The sequence below is a fragment of the Lissotriton vulgaris genome, chromosome 8, assembly GCF_964263255.1.
Source record: "Lissotriton vulgaris chromosome 8, aLisVul1.2, whole genome shotgun sequence".
Taxonomy (NCBI): domain Eukaryota; kingdom Metazoa; phylum Chordata; class Amphibia; order Caudata; family Salamandridae; genus Lissotriton; species Lissotriton vulgaris.
In genome coordinates this window covers 791,081,785-791,109,501 of record NC_141696.1, presented here as the reverse complement: position 1 = coordinate 791,109,501, position 27,717 = coordinate 791,081,785, and the positions used below count along the sequence as shown (strand labels likewise).

Genomic DNA, 27,717 nt, shown 5'->3' with positions numbered 1-27,717 from the left:
TCCTTCTCTAACCACTCACACACACATACATACAACCACGCACACACATCCACACATCCACACACAACCACACAAACACACATACACAACCACATACACCACACACAACCACACACACAACCACACACACAACCACACATACAACCACACCCAACCACACACCCAACCAACCACACACCCAACCACACACCCAACCAACCACACACCCAACCACACACCCAACCACACACCCAACCACACACCCACACACCCAACCACACACACACACACCCAACCACACACACACACCCAACCACACACACACCAATCTTATCGCCCTCACTCACCCAATCTTATCGCCCTCACTCACCCAATCTTATCGCCCTCACTCACCCTATCTTATCGCCCTCACTCACCCTATCTTATCGCCCTCACTCACCCAATCTTATCGCCCTCACTCACCCAATCTTATCGCCCTCACTCACCCAATCTTATCGCCCTCACTCACCCAATCTTATCGCCCTCACTCACCCAATCTTATTGCCCTCACTCACTCAATCTTATCGCCCTCACTCACTCAATCTTATCGCCCTCACTCACTCAATCTTATCGCCCTCACTCACCCAATCTTATCGCCCTCACTCACCCAATCTTATCGCCCTCACTCACCCAATCTTATCGCCCTCACTCACCCAATCTTATCGCCCTCACTCACCCAATCTTATCGCCCTCACTCACCCAATCTTATCGCCCTCACTCACCCAATCTTATCGCCCTCACTCACCCAATCTTATCGCCCTCACTCACCCAATCTTATCGCCCTCACTCACCCAATCTTATCGCCCTCACTCACCCAATCTTATCGCCCTCACTCACCCAATCTTATCGCCCTCTATCGATCGCCCTCACTCTATCGATCGCCCTCACTCTATCGATCGCCCCTCACTCTCTATCTATCTATCTATCTATCTATCCCCCTCACTCTATCTAGCTATCTATCTATCTATCTATCCCCCTCACTCTATCTATCTATCTATCTATCTATCTATCTATCTATCTATCTATCTATCTATCTATCTATCTATCTATCCCCCTCACTCTATCTATCTATCTATCTATCTATCTATCTATCTATCCCCCTCACTCTATCTAGCTATCTATCTATCGCCCTCACTCTCTATCTTTCTATCTATCTATCACCCTCACTCTCTATCTTTCTATCTATCTATCACCCTCACTCTCTATCTTTCTATCTATCTATCACCCTCACTCTCTATCTTTCTATCTATCTATCACCCTCACTCTCTATCTTTCTATCTATCTATCACCCTCACTCTATCGCCCTCACTCTCTATCTATCTATCGCCCTCACTCTCTATCTTTCTATCTATCTATCGCCCTCACTCTCTATCTTTCTATCTATCTATCGCCCTCACTCTCTATCTATCTATCGCCCTCACTCTCTATCTTTCTATCTATCTATCGCCCTCACTCTCTATCTTTCTATCTATCGCCCTCACTCTAGATCTTTCTATCTATCTATCACCCTCACTCTCTATCTTTCTATCTATCACCCTCACTCTCTATCTTTCTATCTATCTATCACCCTCACTCTATCTATCTATCGCACCACCACAGCATCACTCGGCGCCACCGCAGCATCACTCGGCGCCACCGCAGCATCACTCGGCGCCACCGCAGCATCACTCGGCGCCACCGCAGCATCACTCGGCGCCACCGCAGCATCACTCTGCGCCACCGCAGCATCACTCTGCGCCACCGCAGCATCACTCGGCGCCACCGCAGCATCACTCGGCGCCACCGCAGCATCACTCGGCGCCACCGCAGCATCACTCGGCGCCACCGCAGCATCACTCGGCGCCACCACAGCATCACTCGGCGCCACCACAGCATCACTCGGCACCACCACAGCATCGCTCAGGGGGCACCACAAATTCACTATGCTCTACCACAGCATCAATCTGTGCAACCAGTCAACAACAACTGGTTCAAATCATTTATCTCCATGTTTCAAGCTTTATTACAAATTTCACAAAAAGATGTTAATATGTCACTTATGTTCTTGGATTTTCGTCACAACAAAAGTTATTTACAAACGTTTAAGCTATTGCCATTATAAATTGCAATAACTTTTAATTAAGTAGTAATTATTTTAAAAAATTAAAAGCCGTTGTTATTTGTAATATCAATACATCTAAGTCACGTAAATACAAAACATGTTGCATTACAAATGCTATAGGTGTCACATTTGCAAAAGATAAAAGTATTGGCATTGTCAATGACCAAGCTATTTATTTCGCTATTTTCAAAACCAACACATACATAAAAAAAATTGTCATTTACAATACCAATAGCTCAAACTATCCTAATGCGAGACCTATCGCATTGCAAATGCTTGTTATTCCCTAGTTCCCTAGTTCTGAAAGGTGGAAGAAGCTTCTAGACAGTGGCTTTGAAGTGCATGTAATTTCCTTACTCCCCTGGCTCCAAGCTAGCTGCTGTAACAGTGTGGGGTCGTTAGGCCCTCAGTATTAAGGCAGAGCACAGGCTAGTCAGTTGTAAGTGAAGCTGTGCTCGGCTTCACCTCATTCCTCCGGCAGAGCAGATGGCCCACTCAGGCCCACCTAATCCCTCAATTGTGAGACTGTCCGGGAGGAATACATAAAGTCTGACCAACTATTATATCGAGTCATGTGACTTAGGCCAGGCCATAGGTAAAACAAGAGCCTCCAGGGGAGCAGAAACACTGTAAGTAAGGGCCTTGGATCCACCCCAATTTCAATATGATCCAGACCCCACCCCATTCTTTCATTTTAAAATGGGATTCCATGGTGCCTAGTGGGCTCATTTCCCCTCCAGGTGGACAGGTTGTGGGTGAACCGCTCTCACTGCCCTCCTGGTGGGTAGCAGAAAGACAATACTGCACATTGCTGAGGGTGGGGGGGGGCAATTGGCCATGCTAGTATGCGCCACGCCCTGTCCATTGCCTTTTAGAAGCTATCCCTGCTTGGGGTTGTCTCTCTTGCAGTGATTCTTGTGCGGGGATCCACTTATTACAGGTATACTTGGGGAGAATTTGAATGGTTTCTTTTACTTTTTGAATGCCTCACCTTACTTTCTCTTTCTACAGTAACAGTGATCCATGTTAAATCATGGAAGAAAAATGAAAAGTCGCTGTGGTAGCTCTTCCCCAGCAACCCTAGGTGGGGACTACAACAGGGAACCCCCTCTGCTCCAGCATCATAGGGATTTCTTGCCCACATCACAGAGATGTGATGTTCATGTTCTCCACACTACAGAGGTATGGTGGAGGGTATGAATGTTATGTCCTTTGCTTTAAAATGATAAATATACGTAAAGAAATAGCTGTGTTTCAACAGATAGAATATCAAGAATGATATAATAGATTAAACAAACATGTATATATTTATATTCACAACATAAGAAAGAGATGCAGTTTAGACACATTTATACTAACCAATTCAATTCAATTCAAAAGTGCTTTATTCGAGTATTACTCATAAAAGCAGACAAACAAACACATAATAAAATACAATTAAATGACAAGATCGAATATGACTTAAGCACATTACACATTAAAAAGACAATTAGAAATACATTTCATCCTATTTTATACAATCCAAGGTGCAAAGTTCATAAAAAACAGATTAAAAAAGCAATCCAATATCATTATTACAAATCAATATGATTTTTAAAATTTATTCATCAGATAAGACACCTTGCACGGGAACAGAGAATAGATAATCTAGCAGTCTCTGTTCAACTAAGCAGAGAGTAGTTACCCTACTAGCAGTCTCTGCCTAATTACCCACGCCCACCCCAAATACTTTGCAGTCGCTATTATAATCCAGTTTAAGGAGGTAGATTTTACAATGCGTAGAGCTACCATACTACTTTTAGTACCCAGGTTTCTACACATAGGAGCCAACCAAATACGTCTAGGAGCGGAATATGCATAACAAGAAAACAAAAAGTGACCCAACGTTTCCTTTCCTTCCCCACATACTGGGCAGGTAGCTGGACCTCCATCTCTCCATTTTGCTTTTAAGTTACGTAGAGGTAGAGAGCCAGCCCTCATTTGGAAAAGCAGCTTCCTATCCATGGGTTTCGTTATGAAATCCCAATACATTTCGTACGTAGGAAACAGCTTAGCTTCAAGGAAAGCAGTCGTCATAGACCCATTATTCTTGCTAAGCAGACTCCTGTTTTCAACCTGTTCCCAGAAAAGATTTTTTATAAATAACTTAGATGGAAAGGATGACCCAGTTGGATCGGACCACAGTTCGTTTAACCCTAGTTCACATAATGCTGATTTTAATGATCTGAACCATCTGATTTTATGAAATCGGTCTGCTTTGATGACATCAGCAAACCCCGCTGCATAATGTGACAACTCAGGGGTGGTCCAGATTCTACGCCAATATAATATCGGACGAAGTTTGCACATTGCCGAGATTTCTTTCCTACCAAGGTCATATCTGAGAGGCAAAAGGGGGCTGCTCTGTGGGGTGCCTGTTAGTTTCCGAAAGAAGTTATTCTCTGATGTCTGTAACTCCTGAAGGTTTTCTTGCCCCCACATCTCTGCCCCATACAGTGCTGACCCTATTGCCTTTGCCTCATATATGATTAAGGGAGGTTTGATTGGTTTGGTCAATGATTTACTATGCTCCTTAATGATGGTACCAGCCAATTGTTTGTGTCTTAACACTGCAATATTTAAGTGTTGGTTCCATCTGTTATCATTAGAAATGTGAATCCCCAGGTACGTAAAAGAATTTACTACTTCGAGGTAACGCCCACTCATGGATATTTTAGATTTAAAATTTCTACAGGGATTAAAAACCATGAGTTTTGTTTTAGCTGCGTTTACCTCCAAGCCGAGGTCACTACAAAACTTGTCAAAAATTACCAGTGCCTTTTGCAGACCGCTAGGGGATTTCGATAAAATTAAGGTGTCGTCTGCGAACATTAAAATAGGGACTTTTTCACCTGCAAGGGAGGGAGCATCCAGAGGCTGGGATTGCATGCGGGAGACAATTCCGTTAATAAAAAGTGTAAACAATGTTGGTGCCATTGAACAGCCCTGTCGAACCCCACGCTCAACAGGGAAATCAACAGTGTCGTTGCCGTAGCCACCCCATTGAATTTTAGCATAAGTGCCCTCATGGAGTCTCATGATCAAGGTCAGAATGGTCAATGGGACCCCCAGAGCTGCCAGCACCTCCCACAATTTTGCCCTCGGCACCAGGTCGAATGCAGCCCGTAGGTCAACAAATGCTGCGTAAAGACTGCATCCACCCAGTACCACGGTCCTCCACTGTATCAATTGGAAACGGAAGACCTGGTCCACAGTGCTGGTTGCTCTGCGAAACCCGGCCTGAAAAGGAGATGAAACATTCTGCTCCTCTGCCCAATCAAGCAAGTTGTTAATAATTACACGCCCTACAACCTTTTGAACCGTGTCAATTAAGCTGATTGGGCGGTAATTACAAGGTTGGGCACGGTCTCCCTTTTTATATACTGGGATGATAACAGCACCCCGCCAGGATGCCGGAATTTCAGCGCCCCTAGCAATGTGGTTTAGTAAAAGGCAGATGTATTTACTCCACCTGTCGGTGTCATTTAAAAAGACATCCGCAGGGACTCCGTCAATACCCGGGGCTCGGCCACTATGAACAGATTTCAGGGCAGAAAGTACTTCACCCAGAACAAAGATGTCATCGTCTGCAAACAGGTAAGTAGGACAGGAGCTGTTAACAAACTGGTCCCTGGAAGAGTACTGCTCGCTAAAAAATTTAACCCATGCATCATGAGAGACATTATTATTAGGAGTTTCTGGAGAACGATCGTGACCCCATTTGACAATATGCCAAAATAGTCTAGAGTGTTTGCGATCACTTGCACATTTCAGCTTCTGCCAGTGGTCTTCGTCCCATTCTCTTTTTGCCCTAGCAATGCAGTTTTTATAGTGCTTCCTGGCAGATCGAATCTCACCCAAGTTGTTGTTTTTAATCGCAGCTCCTAGGTTGAATCTTGCTGCCCTACAATCTTGATTGTACCACTTTGCTGCTTTATGTGGGCACGCCCTCTTATTATGTACAGGTTTTAAGAAAAAACTTTTGACTTCGTTAAAAAGAGTCGTGTGTACTTTAGTGATATCTTCGTATCCCTGTGTAGACCCAACTACACTCTCCAGTGCCGTAATGGCCTTGTCTGTCGCTTCTCCTATTTTTTCGAGGACCTGCTGATCTGTCTTGACACCCGACCACCTTAACCTACGCATATTATTAGATGGAATGATTGTCGGGAGCACAGGTTGGTCACAAGGGGTTGGTGCTATTTCATTAAATGTCCACCAGTTATGTGAGACACAAAGAGGGTCGTGGTCGCTTTCTGGCCTAGCTGTTACTACCATGTCACTGAGAGATGACCATATAGATATGCTACAAATGACATAGTCAATGCGACTTTTGTTTCGCCCATTATTAAAAGTCATGGCAGGGACACGATCTGATTTAGTGCGACCGTTCAGGGCTCGTAGCCCGTGCTCCAGACACATTGCATTTAAGCCTAGAATGTCCGCCGTCCAGCGAGTTATAGGTGGAGTATCTAATGTGGGGATGTCCAAAGCTTATCTTCCTCTGCTCCGAGAGGAGAGTCGCCAGTGATGAGAGGTTCAAAAGTGTGATTTAAATCGCCTGCAATTAGAATGTTTTTCCCTGCAGAATGTGTCTCAAGAAGATTAAAAAGACTCAAAAGAACCTCTGATTTACCTTTGTTTCCACCTCTAACATAGATATTGTAAATATCTATGGAGATGGATAGATCGCTGGTCAATCTGATGAGCTGAATATCTTTTTGGTCAAGCTCCACACATTTTACAACAGTTTTTAAAGACTGCCTGATCCATATAGTAAGACCCCCCCATCGGCCGCCCATTAGGGCCCTTAGTAGCAGGAACATGAAAATTTATATACCCCAAGGATAGGGTCACACGCCCAAGTCTCTTGAAAGATGCAAAGATCGTACTTATTAATAAATCCAAACCAGTCAGCACAATCCAACTTGGAACATAGACCAGCCACATTCCAAGACAAGAGATTCCCTGAGTTAGATTTCATAAGAGAACAAGGGTTTGTAATAGTCTCATGTATCATCCTACCCCCAGTGACCTGAGTAATATTTTCATTGGATGGGCCTGCTAAATCATCAAAGGGATACCCCTGAGTACAATCTTTAGTTGAATTGCTGACCACACCAATAATTCTTTCGTCACAGACAATCAAAGGCATAGAGTTACAAATAGGTGGTTGTCAATCACAAGCATTCAAGTTAGATAATGCAGAGAAACGATTTTCCAGCCCCAAGCCCCAGTCCACTGAAGCAACATCCTTCCTCCCCCTCTTGGTCACAATGTTCCATTTGGTTCTCAAGATACTTGAATTTGGACCACTTCCCTTTCTTGGATAGAAGAAGTCCAGGGTCAATGGAACAATTGAGGTTGATCTCCGTTGTGGTGGTAAGATGTTGGGTAGAATGTTAGGCAAAACCCCTGGGTCAGAAAAGTGGAGGACAGCACACTCCCCCTTAAACTTTTTCACCCTGTCCCCAATCCACTGAACCCTTCTTGCATTTACGAGCTCTTCAGAGAGTTGCTGCTTTCCCCACGGAGAAATTACCATATTGTTGGTCAACCATGATAGAGATTTATTTATTAAGGAAGATGTTGTTTCCCGCTCACCTTGGGCCAAGGGAGGAACATTAGCAAGAACAAGTACCAATGGGGAAGCTTCAACTACGAGCTCAAAAGTCCCTTTTTCAGTGATTGGGTCATCAGCAACAGGAACTGGAATGGAGGCATTAGGAGCATCACCAGGGAAAATACTCTTGGGTGCCATTTGAGGGTTGGAAACAGGGGTAGGGATAAATCCACTGTTAGCTACAGTGACTAATTTGCTCAGAGTAGCCTCAATCCTAGCGGAAACATTTTCTGGGAGTTTACCTATCTCACCCAAGGTTTTTTCTAGTAGACCTTCTAGTCGGTTGACCTCAGAGGTTAACTTATCTATTTTACTGACCAGAGGTTTAACCACACCTTTAATTTTGGTATCCATCAGAGCCAGTAGTTTATTAAATTGGGCGTTTGAAAGTGTAACATAAGCCTCGTTAGTCAGATCAGACTCCTCTTCCTCTGAATGTTTCCTCGGGGGGTTTGCTACTTTGTTCTTGGCTGACCTTAGACACTCCCTCTAACCACCAGGACACGAAGAAAAAAACTCCTGCAGTATAACGTCATAGAGCTCATTAAAATTATACAGAATTGCTTCATATTGTCGAAATAAATAAACATCTGCTGAAGTCGAGCAACTGATTCACATGCCAAACCCCAGAAATTCCAAAGGAAAGAAAACCCCAGCAATCCAGGATCCAAACTCCAGTGACATTCCTTACATAACTAAATAAAGTGCATCGTTGGTTACAGATTGAGATGCTAAGCATGTTCTATTTGTTATTAGTTAGGGAAATAAATTGTAAAAAAAGTGTATTTGAGGTACACCAAGTCGACCTAGCCTCCTCAAAAAATTGTCCTCCTTGACTTAGACATTTAATTTTACTTTAGGCAAACTATGGTCCTAAAGATGATTACACACCTCTCGTCACAAATTAAGTGTGTGGTATTTGAATAACAAATTACTATCTTTTACAAAGAGAAGGTGTTAGTTGATCAAACCATGTTCTTACTGAAAATTGTTAGTTGGTGGAGCAGGATTTCTTTGCGGTTGTGTTCTAATGAAAGTACCTAATGTGCATTAATTGACATGGAGGTGCACAGCTGAACATTTGTGTTTTGTTTTTTTCCTGATAGGTTTAGGTAAAACAAGAAGGAAGACCAGTGCTCGAGATTCTTCTCCAACCCCAAGTACAGATGCAGAGTATCCATCTAATGGCAGCAGCGCAGACAGAATTTATGACCTTAACATTCCAGCTTTTGTGAAGTTTGCTTACGTAGCTGAAAGGGAGGATGAACTATCCCTTGTCAAAGGGTCGCGTGTGATAGTTATGGAAAAATGCAGTGACGGCTGGTGGCGAGGTAGTTACAATGGGCAGGTTGGTTGGTTTCCTTCCAACTATGTGATGGAAGAAACAGATGAAGCAACTGCAGATTCACCAAGTTTCCATAGTCTACGCAAAGGGACATCGATGAGTAATGGCCAGAGCACTAAAGTCCTTCATATTGTGCAGACATTGTATCCATTCAGTTCTGTCACAGAAGAAGAACTTAACTTTGAAAAAGGTGAAACCATGGAAGTAATTGAAAAACCAGAAAATGATCCTGAGTGGTGGAAGTGTAAAACTTCTCGAGGACAAATAGGCCTTGTTCCCAAAAACTATGTTGTTGTTTTAAGTGATGGTCCCACAAATACAACTACTTACGTACCTCAGATAAGTTACACTGGCCCATCTACTGCAGGACGATTTGCAGGAAAACCATGGTATTATGGTGATGTCACAAGGCATCAAGCAGAATGTGCACTAAATGAGCGGGGAATGGAGGGGGACTTCCTCATAAGAGATAGTGAGTCTTCGGTAAGTAATATTCGTATTCTAAATTGCATAGTGAAATGGAGACGTTGCAATTTAAACTGTTATATGTGAGTGACTCTGGCAAATGAATATGGGTTCATGTTTCATTTGATCTTTATAATTGTTTTTTCCCCTGCAAATAGCACATGTTGACAATGAGGGTATTTAAAATTGCAATCTTATGAAAATGGATTGTGTATTGCTAAGAACAGCCACACATCAAATGGAATTATATGGGTAACCATGCTGCTTAATAGTAACAATAGGAACTTCCTGTGCTAAGGCGGAAGGGCGTTGCCCCACTGCTTTTGACCAATGGAAAAAGAAAAATAATAGGATAATAAGAAAGGTTATTATCATTTTATTTTTCCTCGCCTACTTCCTGCAGCTGAGCCGAGGGCGGAGCTGTCCATTCTCACACATCTGAAACAGTCGCAGGAAGGAGGATTGGTGACACTGCTTCGAGTGTGCATGATGGTTTGACTAGCCATCTAAGGCTGGCCAAACCGGCCTGTGCATTTAGTTTTCTCGACTTGAGCTGTGCTTTACAGCCGGGTGGAGAGCACGTAGAGGGTCGTAGGGCCTTAGCGAGCGCCTAACCATGGCACTCACACCAATCCCGGTGCTGCTTTCATTATGAGTAATAACAGCATGAGAGCAGCATCTGGGTTGGTGTAGGAGACCCTGTGTCATGCCGGGGTCGAGGAGCAGAGGCCAGGTAAGCATTATTTTAAATTATTTTTCCCCGTACCACCTCCCCTCCTCCCGCTCCCCCACCACTTAAATGCATCAAGCAGCCACTGCCTATATTTATTATGATTCATTTGTTAACATGCTGAGTGAAGAGGTTATACACGTCAGTAGCCTCCACTGAAGCATATTTTAAAGTACTATTGGTTGTCCTAGGCTCCGCAGGAAACGTGTCACAAGATAGTGCAACACATGAGTGTTGTGAATTATGTAAGAAAAGAAGTCTGCACCAGGAATATAGTTCTAGTTATCCTCCTTTATTGTGGCAGTTGCTCTGATTTAGGATCTTCCCAAAGAGACTAATCTGAAGTATACCCGGAATGCATTCATACGAAACATGATGTTTCATATTTTTTAAGTACCTATTCCTATAGCAGAAGTCTTCGCAGAGAGATCTTTTGTCTCTACTTTCTGGATTAGGTAGCCCTTATTAGAGAAATGCTGTAAATATACCTCAGATACATTATAAAAGGTAACACATTGGTTGAGTAACAGAAAATGTAATTATAACTTGTTTTTATGTAGCTCATTATTCCATACTCTTTTGGCATTTGTAAGTGCTGCAAATATCGGAAGTTACTATTACACAATGTAATTGCATTTGACTACTGACCTCTGGAACGCCGAAGGATGTATTTACCTTGATTTTGAACTTGCTTACAACCCCTGCATATTTCTACTCTTGTGGTTTCATCTCACGGAGACCTTCTGTCGGCGCTGTAGGAGATATGGAAATAAAGGAGGAGGGAGCTTTTCATGCTCCCAGTGTTTTCGGCCATGAAAGATCCTGCAGATGCAATTTGAATTATTGTTTACATCAGATAACAGCTTTGAGAGCTTGGAGCTGGAGTAGGAGGGCGTTCCAAAGAAGAGGCATGGGAGCTCTAATGACCTGAACTTATAAGGATCATGGGATGAAATGGGAACCATAAGAAGGCGGAAGTTGGCAGAGTGTTAACATGATGGAGTTGTTTGGCTAGGTACAGCTTTAAACACAATGGTGTATAGTTATATCTGTGCTTGGTGGTTGGCATGGTGCTATCCAATTTGCTAGTGGTGCAACAAAGTGGGTGTGTTTCTTGGCATGTTCTAGAGTGCTAGCCTCATCATAGGGTGCTTTAGGGTGCTTGCGGCAGGTCTATGGAACTCGCTTCCTGTACACATCCGAGCTCTTGAAGACTTGCTCGCCTTCAGGCAGGCGATTAAAACTTTCCTGTTTCCAGTGTCTGATTAATTACCTTTTTCTTTATGTGTGTTATGTTATAGTGTCTGTCAAAGCGCCAGGACGCCCCTTTGCTGGGGCAGCTGCGCGCTATAAAAATATAAATAACATAACATAACATAACATAACATTTATAAACTTACAAAAAGGGATTAAAAGCATCCTGAAGGAATTCCGCCTGGTGACCATTTCAGTGACCCAACTTATTGAAAACCAGCAGCATATAAGCAACTTAGTTGTCTTGACAGTGTTTGTGGAGTTTTGTGTATATTAAGTAGCGTTATTATGCCAACCCTGGAAGTTGCAGAACCTCCAGGACAAAAACTTTAGTTGCCAGTTTACAGTACCATAATTCCATCAGAGCAAAAGTATTTTGTGGCACTAAGGTAAGTTTTGTATCCATATTTAGAAGTTCAAACTTGCATATATCATTCGTGAATGCAAAGTATTTCTTAAAAGGATGAGGACTCGAAGGAAATGCACAGAGCTGTAAGCTTAACTGCTTGCATTACTGAACGGGTTTCCAGAATGCTCCCAGATTATATGCAAATACATGCCGAAGTATAAAAGCACGTTTGTTGGTTTTCTTTCAAAAATACAAAATGTTATGTTATGCAGATGTATAGAACACACTATCACCCAGAACGGTATCCTGGCGCTGAGCCAATCCGAGGACTTAGTGGGACTACTCGATAAGCCAGGTCTTCAGTTTCTTGTGGAATTATAGAAGTGAAGAGGAGACTCTTATATGTAGTGGTAGGTTGTTCCACTCTTTAGGAGACATGCAGGAGAAGGCTCGATCGCCGTATCTGATTTTCCGTATGCTTGGAATGTGTTTAAGTAGCAGTCTGAGTGACTCGAGGTGTACAGAAGGTTTATGAAAGCATATGTGATTGTTGAGGTATGCTGGTCCAGTGTTATGTAGTGCCTTGAAAGTGTAATTGAAGAGTTTGAGTTGTACTTGTTTATGTAGGAGGTGACAGTGTATTTCCTTGAGGTGCGGAGTGATGGGAGTTCAGTGGTTGAAAATGATTCTGGCTGCCGAGTTCTGAATGGTCTGCAGCCTTTTGGTGAGTTTATTTTGTTGATCATAGTGTTCCTATAGTCCAACCTGCTTATGAACAGGGCGTGTTTAGCAGTTTTCTAGGTACTGATTGGGAGCAATTTGAAAGTCTTCCTCTGCGTCTTCATGATATAGAAGCACGAGGCAGTGACTGGAGGACTTGGCCGAACATGTTGAGCTTGCTGTTGATCACGACCATGAGGTTCTTGGCATGGGCGGTGGGTGTCGATCCTTGTTCTGTTCGCCAAAAGGTGAAATCCCACTGTGAAATTTTGTTCCTGGAGATCATGATTTCGGCTTTGTTGGTGGTCAGCTTTAGTCACTTGGTCTTCATTCAGTGGGAGATTTCAGTCATGCATGCAATGTATTTGATACGGGTACCGTATGTATTGTGCATGGGGGAGAGAATGAGTTTTGTGTGTCGGCATAGGAGAGGTCGTTGATGCAGTGAAAGCAGATCATGCTGACTAGAGGTATCATGTATGCAATGGAGAGGGTCTTGTTCAAGGAGGATCCTTGTGGTGCCAGGCTGCCTGGCTAGGTTTTTCCTGTCCCATTCGGAGTGCGTGTACTCTGATCCCAATGTCATGCATGCGTTGGATAAGGATGGGGTGGAAGACCTTGTCAAATGCTGCAGAGAGGTCCAGGAGGATGATGGCTGCCATATCTTCTCTGGCCAGAGTCATGCAGGTGTCATCTATGACGGTAATGAGGGCAGTTTCCATGATGTGGTTGCGTCAGAAACCAGATTGAGTAGTTGGTACTCGTTGAGGTATACAGTGAGGTGACTGTGGATGATTATTTCGAGGGTGGAAATGGTAGTGGGGCATCAGCCTGTAGTTGGCGAGTGTTGAAGGATCCATGGAGGGTTTCTTCAGCAATGGGAGGACAGTTGGGTGCTTCCAAGTATCGGCAAAAGATGCAGAAGAGGTGGAGACGTTCAAAATGGGTGTGAATATGGTGTTGGTGGGTTGCAGTCTTCTGGAATAGGTGTGATGGGGGCAGGGGTCCGATAGGGCCTCTGATTGGATGGGATTCATGTTGGTGATGATTTCTTCTGGGCTGATGACGAGTCATGTGTAGCATTGGTTACTGGTTGAAATTGCTGTAAATGTCTCTGATTTTTTTGCTGAAGAATTGAGAGCGGTTGTTGCTAAGGTTCTGTGAGGAGTTTATCGAAATGGAGGTGGCCTCTGGTGAGGTAAAATCCGTCACAATGGGAAAGATATCTTTGCTTCTATTGGTGTTGGCATTGATAGGAAGCTGTTGCTATGTTCTGGTTGGTGTACTTAGAGGTCTTGCTTATGAGAAACCAGGCTGGCAGTAAAAGATGAGCAGTTACTGCCAGCCTTGCTTCTCGTAAGCAAGGACTCTAAGTACAAAGTGCGTGTTTAGGCCCAGCTTGCAGGTTATCAAAACACACAAATAAAAGGCATCGTCATTTACAATGCCAATACCTCAAACTCTCGCAAATGCGAGCCCTATTGCATTGCAAATGCTTGTTTGTAATTGCGATGTGTGGTCAAAACAAATATTTTTGGTGAGGACAATTCCACACATCGTTTGTGTGCTGTATGCTTTTATTAGTAAAACTGTATGTCTGTGCAAATGCAGTAATCATTTCAGTTAAAAATGTGTTCGCTGTAATAACGGTGAGCTACCACAAAATTCACACCCCACTTTATTCCACAACACTCCATACCACTCCACTCTTCTCTGTCAATGCATTATACGCCACTCTGCACCACTTCACTCTTTGCCACTGTACTGTACACCACTCTAGTCAAGGCCACTCTGCTGTACTCTCAATCACCCTACTTAGCACCATTCCACACTTCTCTGCAGCACTACACTCTGCCACTGCACTCTACTCTCTACCACTCCACTGTAATACTATATTCAGTCGACTGCACCACTCTACTCTAATCTGCACCACTCTACTCTATGCCACTCTAAACTACTGCACCCTACTCTAAGGCTTTCTACACCACTACTCAAAACCAAGGCACTCAATGCTACTACACTGTACACCAACAAATGCAAAAACCACAGTTGATGGACAGAATGCAAAACAATGTCATACATTCACCCCAGTACAGAGATCTGGGCCTAAATCCATCGTTTTTTTTGCACTCCACACCACCCCAGTTCAGACATGGCCATATGCAAATCAGTCTGACCCTGTGCCTCATGGGAACAGTCCAGCCCGAACTGCCAATCCATGCCTTCCCTGGACTGGAATAAAGCTTCCGAGGACCGGTTTCTGGCATTCCTGCCGTCTTCAGCCGGGCTTGCTTGAATCCAGTGGTGTGGAGTGCATGGGACTCACGTCTGAGCATACCCATCCCACTTGGGGTGACAAGTGCAAAAACCACAGTTGATGGCCAGAATGCAGAACAATGTCATACATTCACACCATTCCACTCTTCTCTGCAGCACTACACTCTGCCACTGCACTCTACTCTCTACCACTCCACTGTAATACTATATACAGTCGACTGCACTACTCTAATCTGCACCACTCTACTCTATGCCACTCTAAACCACTGCACCCTACTCTAAGGCTTTCTACACCACTACTCAAAACCAAGGCACTTAATGCTACTACACTGTACACCATCCTACTCTCCCACTATACTCTACAACACTCTACGCCACCACACTTTACGCCACTCTACACCATTGAACTTTACTTCACTGCACTCTACGCCACTCTATTGTATTCTGGACCCCTGCACTCTGCGCCACTCTACACCCTTGCACTCTACCACACTACTCTGAAACACTTCACTCTATGCCACTGCACTCTACACCACTCTACTGTGCGTCAATACATTCTACACTACTCTCCAGCACTCTATTCCACTCCGTGTCATTCCACACTGCCCCACTGCACTCTGCTCTGCACCGCTCCACACTACTGCACTCCACTCTTCTCTGCTCTACTCTATGCTGCTGCACTCTATGCTACATCACTGCACTTCACGCTACATCACTGCACTTCTCGCTACATCACTGCACTCTACTCTACGCCAATGCACAATACGACACCCTAGTCTACTCTGCACCACTCTAATACACACCACTGCATTCTACAATGCTTAGACACTCCACTCTGTGCTACTCCACACCACTCTCCTCAATGCCACAAACATGTAGCTGTGCTGAACAGAAGGCATTCTGGTTACAATGTGGCTAAAACACATTGGCAAAGTCAATAGCTCTTGCATAGGCAAGACCTATTGGCTTTGCCATTGCTTGGTTTTTTTTGTAATATATTAGCCTAGAGAGAAGTTGGTGTCCAGGATGAATCCTTGTGATTGGCATTAGGTAAGAATTGTGGTTAGAATCTGCCATGGCTCAAATCGTTGAGCTAAGTTTGTACTGTATCTTGTTTGTTCGTGGCAAGTATTAGTAATTCTGTCTTGGTTGGGTTAAGGTTCAGTTAGCTGCTGGACATCCATATCTAGATGATGTGCAAGTAGTGTTTCATGTGTTGAATGTCAGGAGAGGAGACTTTCAAGTGGAGTACTGAATCATTGGCAATTGTAGAATCTTGATGCTGTTTTCTGTAAGTAGAACACCAAGCGGCTACATGCAAAGGTTGAAGATGACAAGAGAAAATATGGAACCCTGGGGAACTCCACATGTGGCAGGAATAATTTGTGACCTGAAGGTGTCCATGTGAATAAACTGCTGTCATTTGGAAAGGTAGGAGAACCAGTCATAGACATTGCTGCTAAATCCCATTTGTGACTCAGTGAATGTGAGGGTGGGATTGTCAACTAGGTCAAAAGCAGTTGAGGTCCAGCAGTATCTGGAGGCCTGGGTCCTCTTCCTCTGTGCTCATGAGGGTATAGTGTGCGTTGTGTAAGGTGGTCTTCGCCATGCAGCAGCATGATTTGGAGCCAGACTGGTAGTCATGCAGATGGTTAGCAATATGTGACCTTGGAATTAAACATAGACTGCTTTTTTTAGTGATCTTGCTGATGAATGGTAGTGAGTGATAGACCTGTAGTTTGTGAGGTCATCAGAATTTAGTGTAGGTTTTTTTTAGGAGTGAAAAGATCTGACCAATCTTGATAGCTTCTGGGATGATGTCAAAAGTTATGTAGTAAAACCAGGTGTTTAGTTGGAGGTATAAAATAAAAAGTAGGATACCCAATATACCCTTGGAGGCTCAGGCAGTTAAACTATAATAAGTAGAAAGCGCGTACAAGGAGTTTTATTACAGGAAGATTCAATGAGTGACTGTTATCAATTTTTTTAAAAGGCGAAATTTATAAGGACGTCCACCCAAGGGTGGATGTTCTTATGAGACTCACCTTTATAAACATTTAAGAACAGTCACTCATTGAATCTTCCTGAAATAAAACCACTTGTAGGCGCTTTCTACTTAGTTGGAGATATGTCTGTTTTACTGGTTCTGATCTGCCTAGTCGATTGGGCCTTCCTGTAGGACTGCATGGTAGTTAAGTCCCATAAGATACAGATCAAGCAACATCTGTGCTGGGTGCATTTCCGGCAATTCAAATGATTAAGGGGTCGAACACTATGTGATCGCTTTGGTTACAAGTGCTAATTAGTTAGGATCCTAAAGTAGAAAAACATATCCTTGGTTTCACTGACAAATTTAACATATAAAGTTAACAGCACTGATTAGTTCTCAAAATTGTAGGTTTTCTGCAGGTTAAGCTCACATAGAAACCTCAATGTATTTACAGTAGAAAATAATTATAAAATAATAAAAGCCTCCTGAATTAAAGCTAGCAATTTATAGAGTATTATTAAAAGAGTAGGGTAGTCTGTATGCACAATGTAACCGCGTAGCAATTGGTTGTACTATCAAAGACCTCCATTGCTCAAACCAAACCTAGCTTCGAGTGCTGGAAAGGTTTGTGGTTGTTCTCTGGAACTAGTTGCCCTATGCGTGTTATCTCTGTGTTTGACAATGCAATCCACTGAGCTGGGTCACCACCAAGTGCTGCATTGAACTAGAGTGGGGCATTGCAATGCAAGAGTGGATGTTTCTTAAGGTTATGGCAGTAAGATTGCAAGATGAACAACTAATTTTCTACAATTGTGTTCAATGAACAGGGACCGTTTTCTTGTAAATGCTGGTTAAGTATTAGTCGGCCCCTGAAGTAACTGTTGTTCCATTGCCACCCAGACCGAACAGTGAAATTGTTGGGGTAAAAAAATATGCAGTTTGGGGCAAATGATGAACTTGACCACTATGAAGTCAGAAGAGTTTCGATGATTTCGGTCTCACAGTTTTTCCAACCCATATATTTAATTTAAGATCAGTATTGCTCTGGGAGAGGCATGACCTTTGTATTAATATCAGGAGCATTCCAAAAACATTTTAGCAAAATGATCAGCACCCACTGCCTGTTCTCTTACAAAAATGATTGTACAATCCAGGCTTTAAAACTGATCCTGGATCTACCACTCAAAAGACAAGGAACAGTGACTGAGATGTGATTGCCAACATGGGCACGAAAAGCACATATGGAAGACAGATGTTATTGAACAGCAATTGAAACGCCAAGGACGCATACTAAGAATAGAACTGTACTAAACCAGTCCATCCCCGGTACAAAAAATAATGATCTATAAACCCAGGGTAATGGGGGGGGGGGGGGGTTGTTGGAGGGGGGGGGGGGGGGGGGGGGGGCGTTTGGGGGGGGGGTCGGTGGTGGGGGGGTGATAATATCAGAAACAAGTCCTGAAAAAGTCTCTAGGAAGATACGAAACGCATTGGCTACATTCGATGGATAACATATGACAAAAGATCAGTATGAATAAAGGACTAAGAAGAAAGATTTCTTCTAAACAAATTTGAGTGTGCATTATTTGATTTATGTTCCCTGGATTGTGCAATAATTTTTGCAAGTGAACAGGTAGTGGGTGCTGATCATTTTGCTAAAGTAACAAGGGAATTTTCATATGGGGGATTAGGAGGCTAGCCCTCCAGATCAGAGCACCACTTGTTAACACTATATCCCTTTTAGTGATAGGTGCGGTGAGAAAGGTTTCCATTTGTAAATCATTTGCATTCCAAAAACATAGTTGTACCACAGTATGGCCATCATGACCAGTCTTTCACCTACCGCACACGAAAAGATTGAGCTGTGCCTATCATATTAAATAGTTTGTAGTACTAGTTATGAGAGGTAATACATTATCGTTGAGCATCTTCTCAAGTCCTGTATTCATATAAATGTTGACGTATTCTGATAGACTTCTAACTGCAGATTCCTCACCTAAGAATATTCCCTAGGCATCAGACTGGACCCCGAAAATCTTGAGCAGTAAGTCTACGCTCTGGAATTTAGCATCGATAAGCTTCGAGCATTCATCCTTCACGTCAGAAGTCATGTCAACGTGCCCTTAGAAGAGCAAATCCTGGTGCGATTACATTAGTTAATTTCTTTCTGAGCCAACAGTGTGAATCTGGACTGCTACTTCGTTTACCTTTTGACCGTTCGTTTGAAGTTTTGTCAACCTATGTTCGAGCATTTGCTCCTACCTTCAAAACCTACAGGTTATAAATCTCATGGGGACTACCGCAGGCAAATTTCATTGTTGGATCATCACTTTGCCTCTGATGCCTGTAGTCGACCTCAATGTCTGTGACTAGTGCATGTTCATAAACCCCAAGGCGATCTGCAAGCGGTCGATGAAGCTTCTGGTGGCGTAGCTAAAGAAGGGCCTGTGCCAATACCGTTCCCGAGGGAGATCTTTGGCCGGTCCTACGGACGCTCGTCTCCCTGCTCAAGACACCCTCTTCGAAGTCAGGTAAGTCGAAGAAGCAAAAAAAGTAGTCTCAGCATTCTTCCGCTTCCCCGTCCTGACCTTTTAGTTAAAGGACCCACACTCCACCTATGGATTCAGCGTACGGACCTGCTCCTCTTTTCCAGGAGTTTCCTGGAGTCAAGGTGATTCCTGCTTACTTGAAGTAGTTTGACGCCAGGCTTGCCATCTTTAGGCCACGGACTCCCTCTGACATGTTTTCAAGCTCCACAGAGCCAGGCGATGTCCTGTCTGGGTTACCATCAACACCGTCTGGCTCTGCCCCAGATCCTGACTGACGCCACTACGGGTGCCTTCTTCCATTCCTTTCCATCTGGCGCCATCACAGAGGCTACTGGCGTCGCTCGGTGATGAGCCCATCATCATACCTGAATGACTTGGCACGCTTAGGTGCCTTGGAGACCTACCAAACCTGCACGAATGGGCACCTGCAACACCAACTGGACCCACAAGTCCAGCAGCCTTGCCATCCCAGAGAGGAAACGTAAGCCATACTCCTCTTTTTGTCCATTCCCCCACCCCTCTAGGATAGCATCGGGCACTAGGTTCCAGTTGCCTCCAACAATTACCGAGTGGAGCCAATTATAACACATACATTGGAGTGGGGGAATATGAAGTGTTATTATTGGTGCATATACTGCGTCAGTGATCAATGATTTATCATGTATGTGTAGCTTTGTGAATGTATATCTCCACTGTGTTCAGCCATGTTTTTAGCACCATATGAGGCTATGATGTTTTAGTCCGAATGCCTGCACCACACTTCATAGAATGGCTGGCAGAACATGGGTCTATGGATTGGTCATTGACCCGTGGCCATTATGTTACTCCTTATAACACTTGCCACCAAGTCCTGCCCAGGTCTGCTTGATTCTAAACCAGACTGGTGGGTGTTGTTGAATAAGGGCTACATTGATGTTTCGGTGTGGGGGTTGTACAAGACCTCCTTTCTTTTAAAGTAATATTTTAGGCCATTGACATTAAGTGATCTGTTTTGTAAGTGTTTGGTACTGCAGAAGTTGGTGCTATGTGTGAAGCGGATGTATTCTTTCAGTATCAATCAAAAGGGTCGTTTGGTGCAATGGTGAGTAATACCTTAGATTGGTATGTGCCCTGTGCAGGGAATACAAGCTATAAATGTAATACTGTTAGTCTGATGTATTGGGAAATATTGACAGTGCATTCCATACCTCGGTTCTATTTGTAACCGGATGCAAGCTAAATATGTGGGTGCAGCAACACTTTGTTTACTAAATTACATCACAAGTATGCTACATTATTTTCAGGGAATAGATTGTGTTCTTGCAAAGTTGTAATGTTTATTATAAAGGTATAACATAATTTTAATCATCAAAATGCACCCATTAAAACATTGTTTTGTATGTATTGCATACCAGTTTATAAAAATATTTTTATTATACAAAGTCGAACAAGTTCATTTTGGTTCAAATCAACATTCACAATATCTCAAGATTGTCAGAGTACAGCCATATGAATGTACAAAATTCAATTTAAAAAAAATATTTTTGTTAAAAAAACAAATAATTAAATTTTTCACTAAATCAGTATCCACAAAATGTGAGAGAATTGTTTGAAAGCTGCCAATATGTGTTTTACAGTGGAGTCCATCTCTTCTTCAGGGCTGTACAATAATAACAAAAACGCCAAGCAAAGACAAACTTAACAATACATTCATTTGCCTACAATATACTCAAATCAATTATAATTATTTACATTTAATTGAAAGAAGACCATGCTATTGTTACTGATCCATATTATTGACTTTTTTACATACATTTCATGCTAGCATTCTGGCAAACATATTTTTAAACATTTCTTAAAATATTTTGGGCCATTTGGTATTTGCATTCTTTACTGGTATTATATACATAACAAAGGCCCCACTTCTGTTGTACACATTCTAAACAGAAGTGACAGTAGAATCCACATTGTTATCAAAAGAAATGTATATAGAGCAAAAGAATCTATCCCCAATGTCCAAAGAAAGGTTAACTTATTCCATACATTTTTGGATGGTTCATTTTATGATCAGACTTGTTTTGTCAAATTTAGCAAAGCTCCGCAGAATAAACTTTCTGTTATTCATGTTGTGTCAAGGTGTTCTAAAATATAATCAAACCATACTCCCAGATTAACTAATTCAACTCCTTTCTCCTATAAATTCAGCAGAATTAAACTGAATCGTTCAGTGCTGGAACTCTCTCTTTCACAGATCATCTTTATTATAATGCAGTGGAACTTACCTCATTACAGTCCCACTGGGAATTACGATCAGTTTCACAAACTCATTGTAATTAGATTCATCGTTTTCACAATTTTTTTACATGCGACTTGGAGAATACGAGTGTAAATATCCAAATCAACTATACAGTCCCCTGAATAGAATTCTAAATATAATGTAAACTCACCCTTTACATTCTATATGTAAACATCTTCAACCTTATGTTAACTAATATCTTGCACACCCTTCTAATGATCTAATTTGTAACTGCTCAATGTCTGTTTCATTCTTGAGGTAAGACAAAGGACAAAGAAGAAACACATAATTACTATAACTTGCTATGCTAAAATAAATTAAGTATGATTAGTCATGATCACTTAAATGTTTTCCCTTAACAAAACGCACCTTTTCACACGGCACCAATAGATTTTCTTCAATGAAACAGCATGTTAAAGAAAAATAACGCTGTGAGCATAAACTATCTACTTTTATGCTCTAGCTTGTTACAGGCATCTGGCATCATAATTGGCAATTGTCACGTGTTCCCAAATAAAAAAAAAATGGTAAGTTTCTTTCCTTAATATTGTAGTTCTACTGATGGAAGCAGAACATAAACACAACCTAAAATGACTTTTCAATGTGTCTTGAAACGCTCTGCATTCACAGGATAAGCTAAACTTACTTTTAACTGGTATACATGAATGTAATGATAATTTGCTTTGAATACATCAAAACTTTTCCAGTTGTCACATACTTCAAAGATTATTTTTAATATTTGCTAAGTTAAAAAATGCAGACATTTGTATAAAGTATTAAAAACGAGTCTCTTCATAACTCCCTCGCATACAAAACTGTTCTGAACCCGCCATGCTCCTTTTTAATTATTTTTTTAGAATCTTTTTAATGCTTTCATCAGTGAAGAAAAAACAAGAAAATAATCTTTAACAAGTGAGTGAAACACATTACACTAAGCATATTTGATGGACGCTACGTGTCACTGACTTGTACAAGGGTCCCTTCACCTGTACAACCAAAAGCCATAATCCAGAATACAAAAGATTGGGCTGCACATTTCTATTGATCATGAAAAAAACACATCATTTATTTCGGTTTTACAGTACCATAAAAGAATTAAGCACATGAATCTTGTATGGCAAGGAACAGAGTTAAAGGTACTATAAAATGCTCCCTATACAGACTCTTGAAAATGTAAGAAAGAAGAATAAAAATTGGCAAAAAATTTGACACAAAAATACAAGTACATAAAAGGTACAAAGATAAATGAATTTCAACATTTGAATGATTTGTCCTATCAAAACGGAGCTGAAGTGCTAGTGCCTATATACATTTTGTTTTTATCTCAAATTAGCAAATATGCAGCCCGGTTGCGCAACAACATCCATTTTAAAACCCGTGCCCCAAATGACCAGTAAAAGGATAAAAGTTTACAATAGTAGCATAAAACCCAGTTATTTACAAACCAAAGTGCTAGTGCAGAGTACGCGTCTGACTGGTATAATCATTTAGATTTCAGTTTGTTTTATTCATGCCAGTCGGGGAAGTAGATAGAGCCCTCCTTCTAATGGCCCAAAATGGGCACAGAAATGTTGCTGTTGCACAAGCATAGAGTGGTCACACATATGACTTTAAAATACGTCGGGCGTCTTTATGGCTAGGTGTCCCAAGTTATCTGCATACCAGAGTTAGCCAGTTCCTTCTAGGTCTGGCATAGGTAGCCCAGGCAAATAATACATGGCCTATTATTTCATTAGGGCATGGACAAGAGGAACAGCGCTTGGGCTGTAGTGTATTTGTCAGCCAAGTGTTAGTAAAAGCATTGATAGGTAGGCAGCCGTATCTGAACTGAGTATACAGTTTTCTGTCTGCCGGCACTTTTATAAAATCAAGACAACTTTCTAGCCAGCTACTGGATTTAATATCAGTGAACACATCGGTTAGGACCACATATCTGTTCAGCCCTCCTATTGGTCAGTGAACCTTTCACAAAGGTTTGCATTTGGACTTCAAGGTTAAAATTTGTGGTATGGCATTGCCACTCATCACGATTTGTAGGTCAGGCTGCGCCTCACTTATTCCTTCACCTCAGCTCAAAATCACAGTTTGCAGAGCCACTTGGTAATCTCTGTAGTGCCACTTGATTTCCTATGGGTTACGATGGCGCCCTGGGGCATTGCTAGTGCCAGGTCGATAAATCCAACAGGCATCTCTGTCTTAAGCCTGGGTATTAGGCCTAATAGGCTTGTACGTGGTGTTTGCGGGACTGCTCTGCCCTTCCATTCCATTAACAATTGCACTACCTTACCCCAAAAATCCAGCAACATTTAATAGGGCCTTTTATATGAATGAATCTTGCACCCTCCTTAGCACATTTAGGGCATTCATCCTCCACCGCCAAGAACATAGTATGTAATCTAGCAGGTGTCAGATAGGTTTGGTATGGCATTTAATTGGAGTAACTTGAACTGAGCATTTCTGGACATCATTTGGACGTACCTTAGGACCACCATCCAGTTCTGTGAGCTTACTTAGATTTTCCTCCAGGTGGCTTTGTGGTGCTGGAGATCTTTTTGCTTCATTCGAATAGCCTTGCAGAAATTTGTGACCATGTACTGACCCCTCCCACCCTCCTTTTAATGTTCATAGTATCTTAAATATCTCTTCTGTCAGGTTCGGTGTGTGCCATTTCCATCTCATTTTTCCTCGTCGATGGAAACCACCTCTTTGTGCTTGCAATCAGTAGGGATTCCATCTATGATGTGAAACAATCTCTTGAGTGTTGTACACTGTACTCCTTCCCTGCACAACAGTGGGTCCCAATCTGTGCGCCGCAGCGGCCCAGTGCACCATAAAAACTAGCCAGGGGGCCACGCACCAAGCCCACAGCTTGGGTACCATTGGTGCCTTTGAAGAAGTCTTAAGTGTACAGCAGCGCACTCTTGACCTGTGTTTGTGATTTAAAAATTCTACGAAGTTTAGGAGATTAAATAACATAAGCACAAGCCTTTAAAGAACGCTGATACTTCTTGCGCATTCCTGCCTTTGTTTCAGATGTCACATGCTCTTATGTATGCATATGTACGCATTCCTCTATAAGCTGATGTTTAGTTGGGCCGCCATTTCCACCCAGAATGCTGAATGTTCCAGATACCTATTTTTGGGCCACCAACCTTGCCATAGTAAGGCACGAATGCAAAGCCTAGTGTTGGTCCCATGTGAAAAGGCAAACTGTTTTAATATTTTTTGCGTGGTCTTAGAAATAAGTTCTGCCAAAATCTGGGCGGTATGCAAACCGGTTTCTTTGAAACTAAGATGCATTTTAGGTGCAAGGAGACAATTTAGTGGGAGACGTTAATTAAATATGAAGATTTCGCTAGTCTGTTTTGAAATCTGCTTTTGTAATGTTTGTTTCTGCGGTCTGTTTCTACGTGCTACTCCTACGGTCTGTTTTCACATGCTACTCTGAAAGTAGCAGAAGTGACTTCTATAATTGTGGGTAGCTCGTCCAATGGCCTCAAAGTGTGAGAAGTCGGCGGCAAGGCTGTTTATAGTTTACAGGCAATATGGTAATTCCTAGCTGTGTTTCAAGTCTCAGTGCTCCTGCTGGGAGTCTTACTAGTACCCAATAAAGATGCACTCGTAGATTCCGGACTTTCCTATTGATTTACAGGACTTGGATGACACATCCACTACAATCCCTTTTGTGATGGCCACCACTCCATTCCATGCTTCCAGAATTTCAAATGCCTCATCATACGACCAGCATACTATTCGGCCAGGATACCACATTTCCCCCATCTATGCAAACAATGCAGTTTGTTGAATAGCGCAACAAATGTTAGTGACAGAGCACCAGCACACATACACCCATATGCAAAGTTTGGTGTAAAAACAATAAACCTTCAAAACTCATTTGTGAGTGAAAGTACTGCTTAAGCGGTCTTAACATGACCTTTCACACACATCGTAGCCTACCATTCACACACTTTCACAGATTCCATGATGATAATTTCTTCATCTGCTTCATCCCAATTATTTTCACGGAGAAAAATAGAAGTACTCCAGATGCCAGGTTAACATCCACCCCACCGCCAAAAAAAAGTAACAAATGGGGAGCCTCGGCCAATAGGTCAAGGGAGCTGGGGATCGAAAAAGTTTGGGAACCACTGATCTAATGGCTATTTTTGAGAGACCTAGCAGAGCAGCTGGTTTCAGGACTACCACCTAGTCCATGAAGCTCCTCCGATGGCTTGAGCTTTTCCAAACTACTACTTTAAATTATCCACTCCACCACAAATTTAGCATAAGGAGCATGCAGTGGCGTTCGTTAGGGCTTCACAATTTTTGAATTTAGCAACTCTGACAGAGGGTCATTAAAATCTGAGCACTATGGAAAATAACCCGGATGCTCTAGAGGGTACACAATCGGAGAAGATGCCTCGTCCAATTCGGTTAGCTGATAAAATGTTTATAAAATGGCGATAGTGACTGCCACTCATCTCAGGAATATGTTACACTTGCAGTAATACCAATACCCAGACAGATGTGCATCAGAAAGGCCCGTCTCCGTCATCAATGCAGAGACCAAAGTTCTCATTTGGCCCTAGTGAACTTGTTGTGAAGGGTCATCGGGTCACTTGTCCAACCAGATCAGCATAGATTTATACTGAGTAGTGTAACCAGGCATAATCTGTGCAGTTAAAACTCGTTGGAGGAACCAACAACAAAAGTTAAGGTCAATGGTGCATTCTCATCTTCATTCTTGAATAAAAAGGGAACCAGACAGGGCTGTTGCGTCCCTACAAGAGTGGATCAGATCAGATTCATTATTCCAAGGATATGGACACAGTGTACCTGTTTACAGATGATCTTTTACATTTTCAATACCTGAAGTAGTTTGGTAGGAGGCTGATGCACATACTCTATATATTTGGAAGGTACTGTTGTCTGAAGGTCAACTGGGACAAGTGTTTTCTTTTACCAATAAAATGTGGGACACTGGTGACTGATTGGCCAACTAACGTGCTGCAAGACTGTACACTTTGAACATCTGGTACAGTTAATTACACAAGACTGAGTGTTGCTTGGGGAGAAAACCGAATTTCTTTTTTTAGAAAACCTCCTACGGGTATGGAGAGACCTCCAAGAGATTCTTTAGAAATGTGGGCTTGGGATGGCAGATATATGTGTGTATTATTGGGTTCCTCCTCTAATCTTATTTATCTTACTGAATGATTGGAGGTTTAGAGATAGAGATGACTTATACTTTCCGCAAGAACATTATCTGTTAAAAAAAAAAAGAAACTCTCCTGAGCATGCTGTTAATAAACACTGAACACTTAACCTCCACTACAAAAGTACCACTGGTTAGGTGGCAGGGGGTACCGGACAACATGGATTGGGCAAGGAGGATAACTAGAGAAACATTCATGTGGTTGGGCAAGTGAAAGTAATAGCAATGCTGAATTTCTATTATGGAATCTCAAAGGTAGGTGATATTTTGGAAAATTACCACATGGGGATAATTTGCAGACCTCTTGACCAAATTTGAGCTCCATCTAAAGGTACATCTTTCCAGCGCTGGCAACATTCCTGGCTTAAGTCCATTTGAAGACCATCTCACTCTCTTAAGCCTAAGAGAATATTTCGAGTGTGCAGAAGACCCTAGGACTCTGTACCACTGAAAACAAAATAGGAACATGATGTTGTGGTCCTTGGTAGAAAAGTGAACAGAGACCAAAAATACCCTGGGAAGTTGCAGTCTCAGCGAAAATCCACTTATTCAATTTCAACTACCTTCATATGGTATATTGCACATCACACCAGTGGCTTATGCACAAAAAAACCCTGTCAAATTGCTTGACATACACCCATTCAGCAGACTTCCTGCATATTATATGAGCATGCCCAGTAGTACAAACTTAATGGTTGGGCGTTCCAAGTATTCTGTTAAGTGTTTTTTTCTAGATAGCCCTAGATCCCATCCAAAAGCAGCTTTCT

At 42.4% G+C, this 27,717-nt stretch overlaps 1 protein-coding gene across 1 annotated transcript in view; it reads left to right on the top strand.

The window, feature by feature from the left end:
• Positions 1-27,717, top strand: part of NCK2 (NCK adaptor protein 2) — a 134,011-nt gene that overhangs the window by 96,229 nt on the left and 10,065 nt on the right. The window contains exon 3 of the mRNA XM_086934668.1: positions 8,888-9,609. Within this exon, the coding sequence (XP_086790794.1) occupies positions 8,888-9,609 (722 nt within the window). The remainder of the gene's footprint in view (positions 1-8,887; positions 9,610-27,717) is intronic.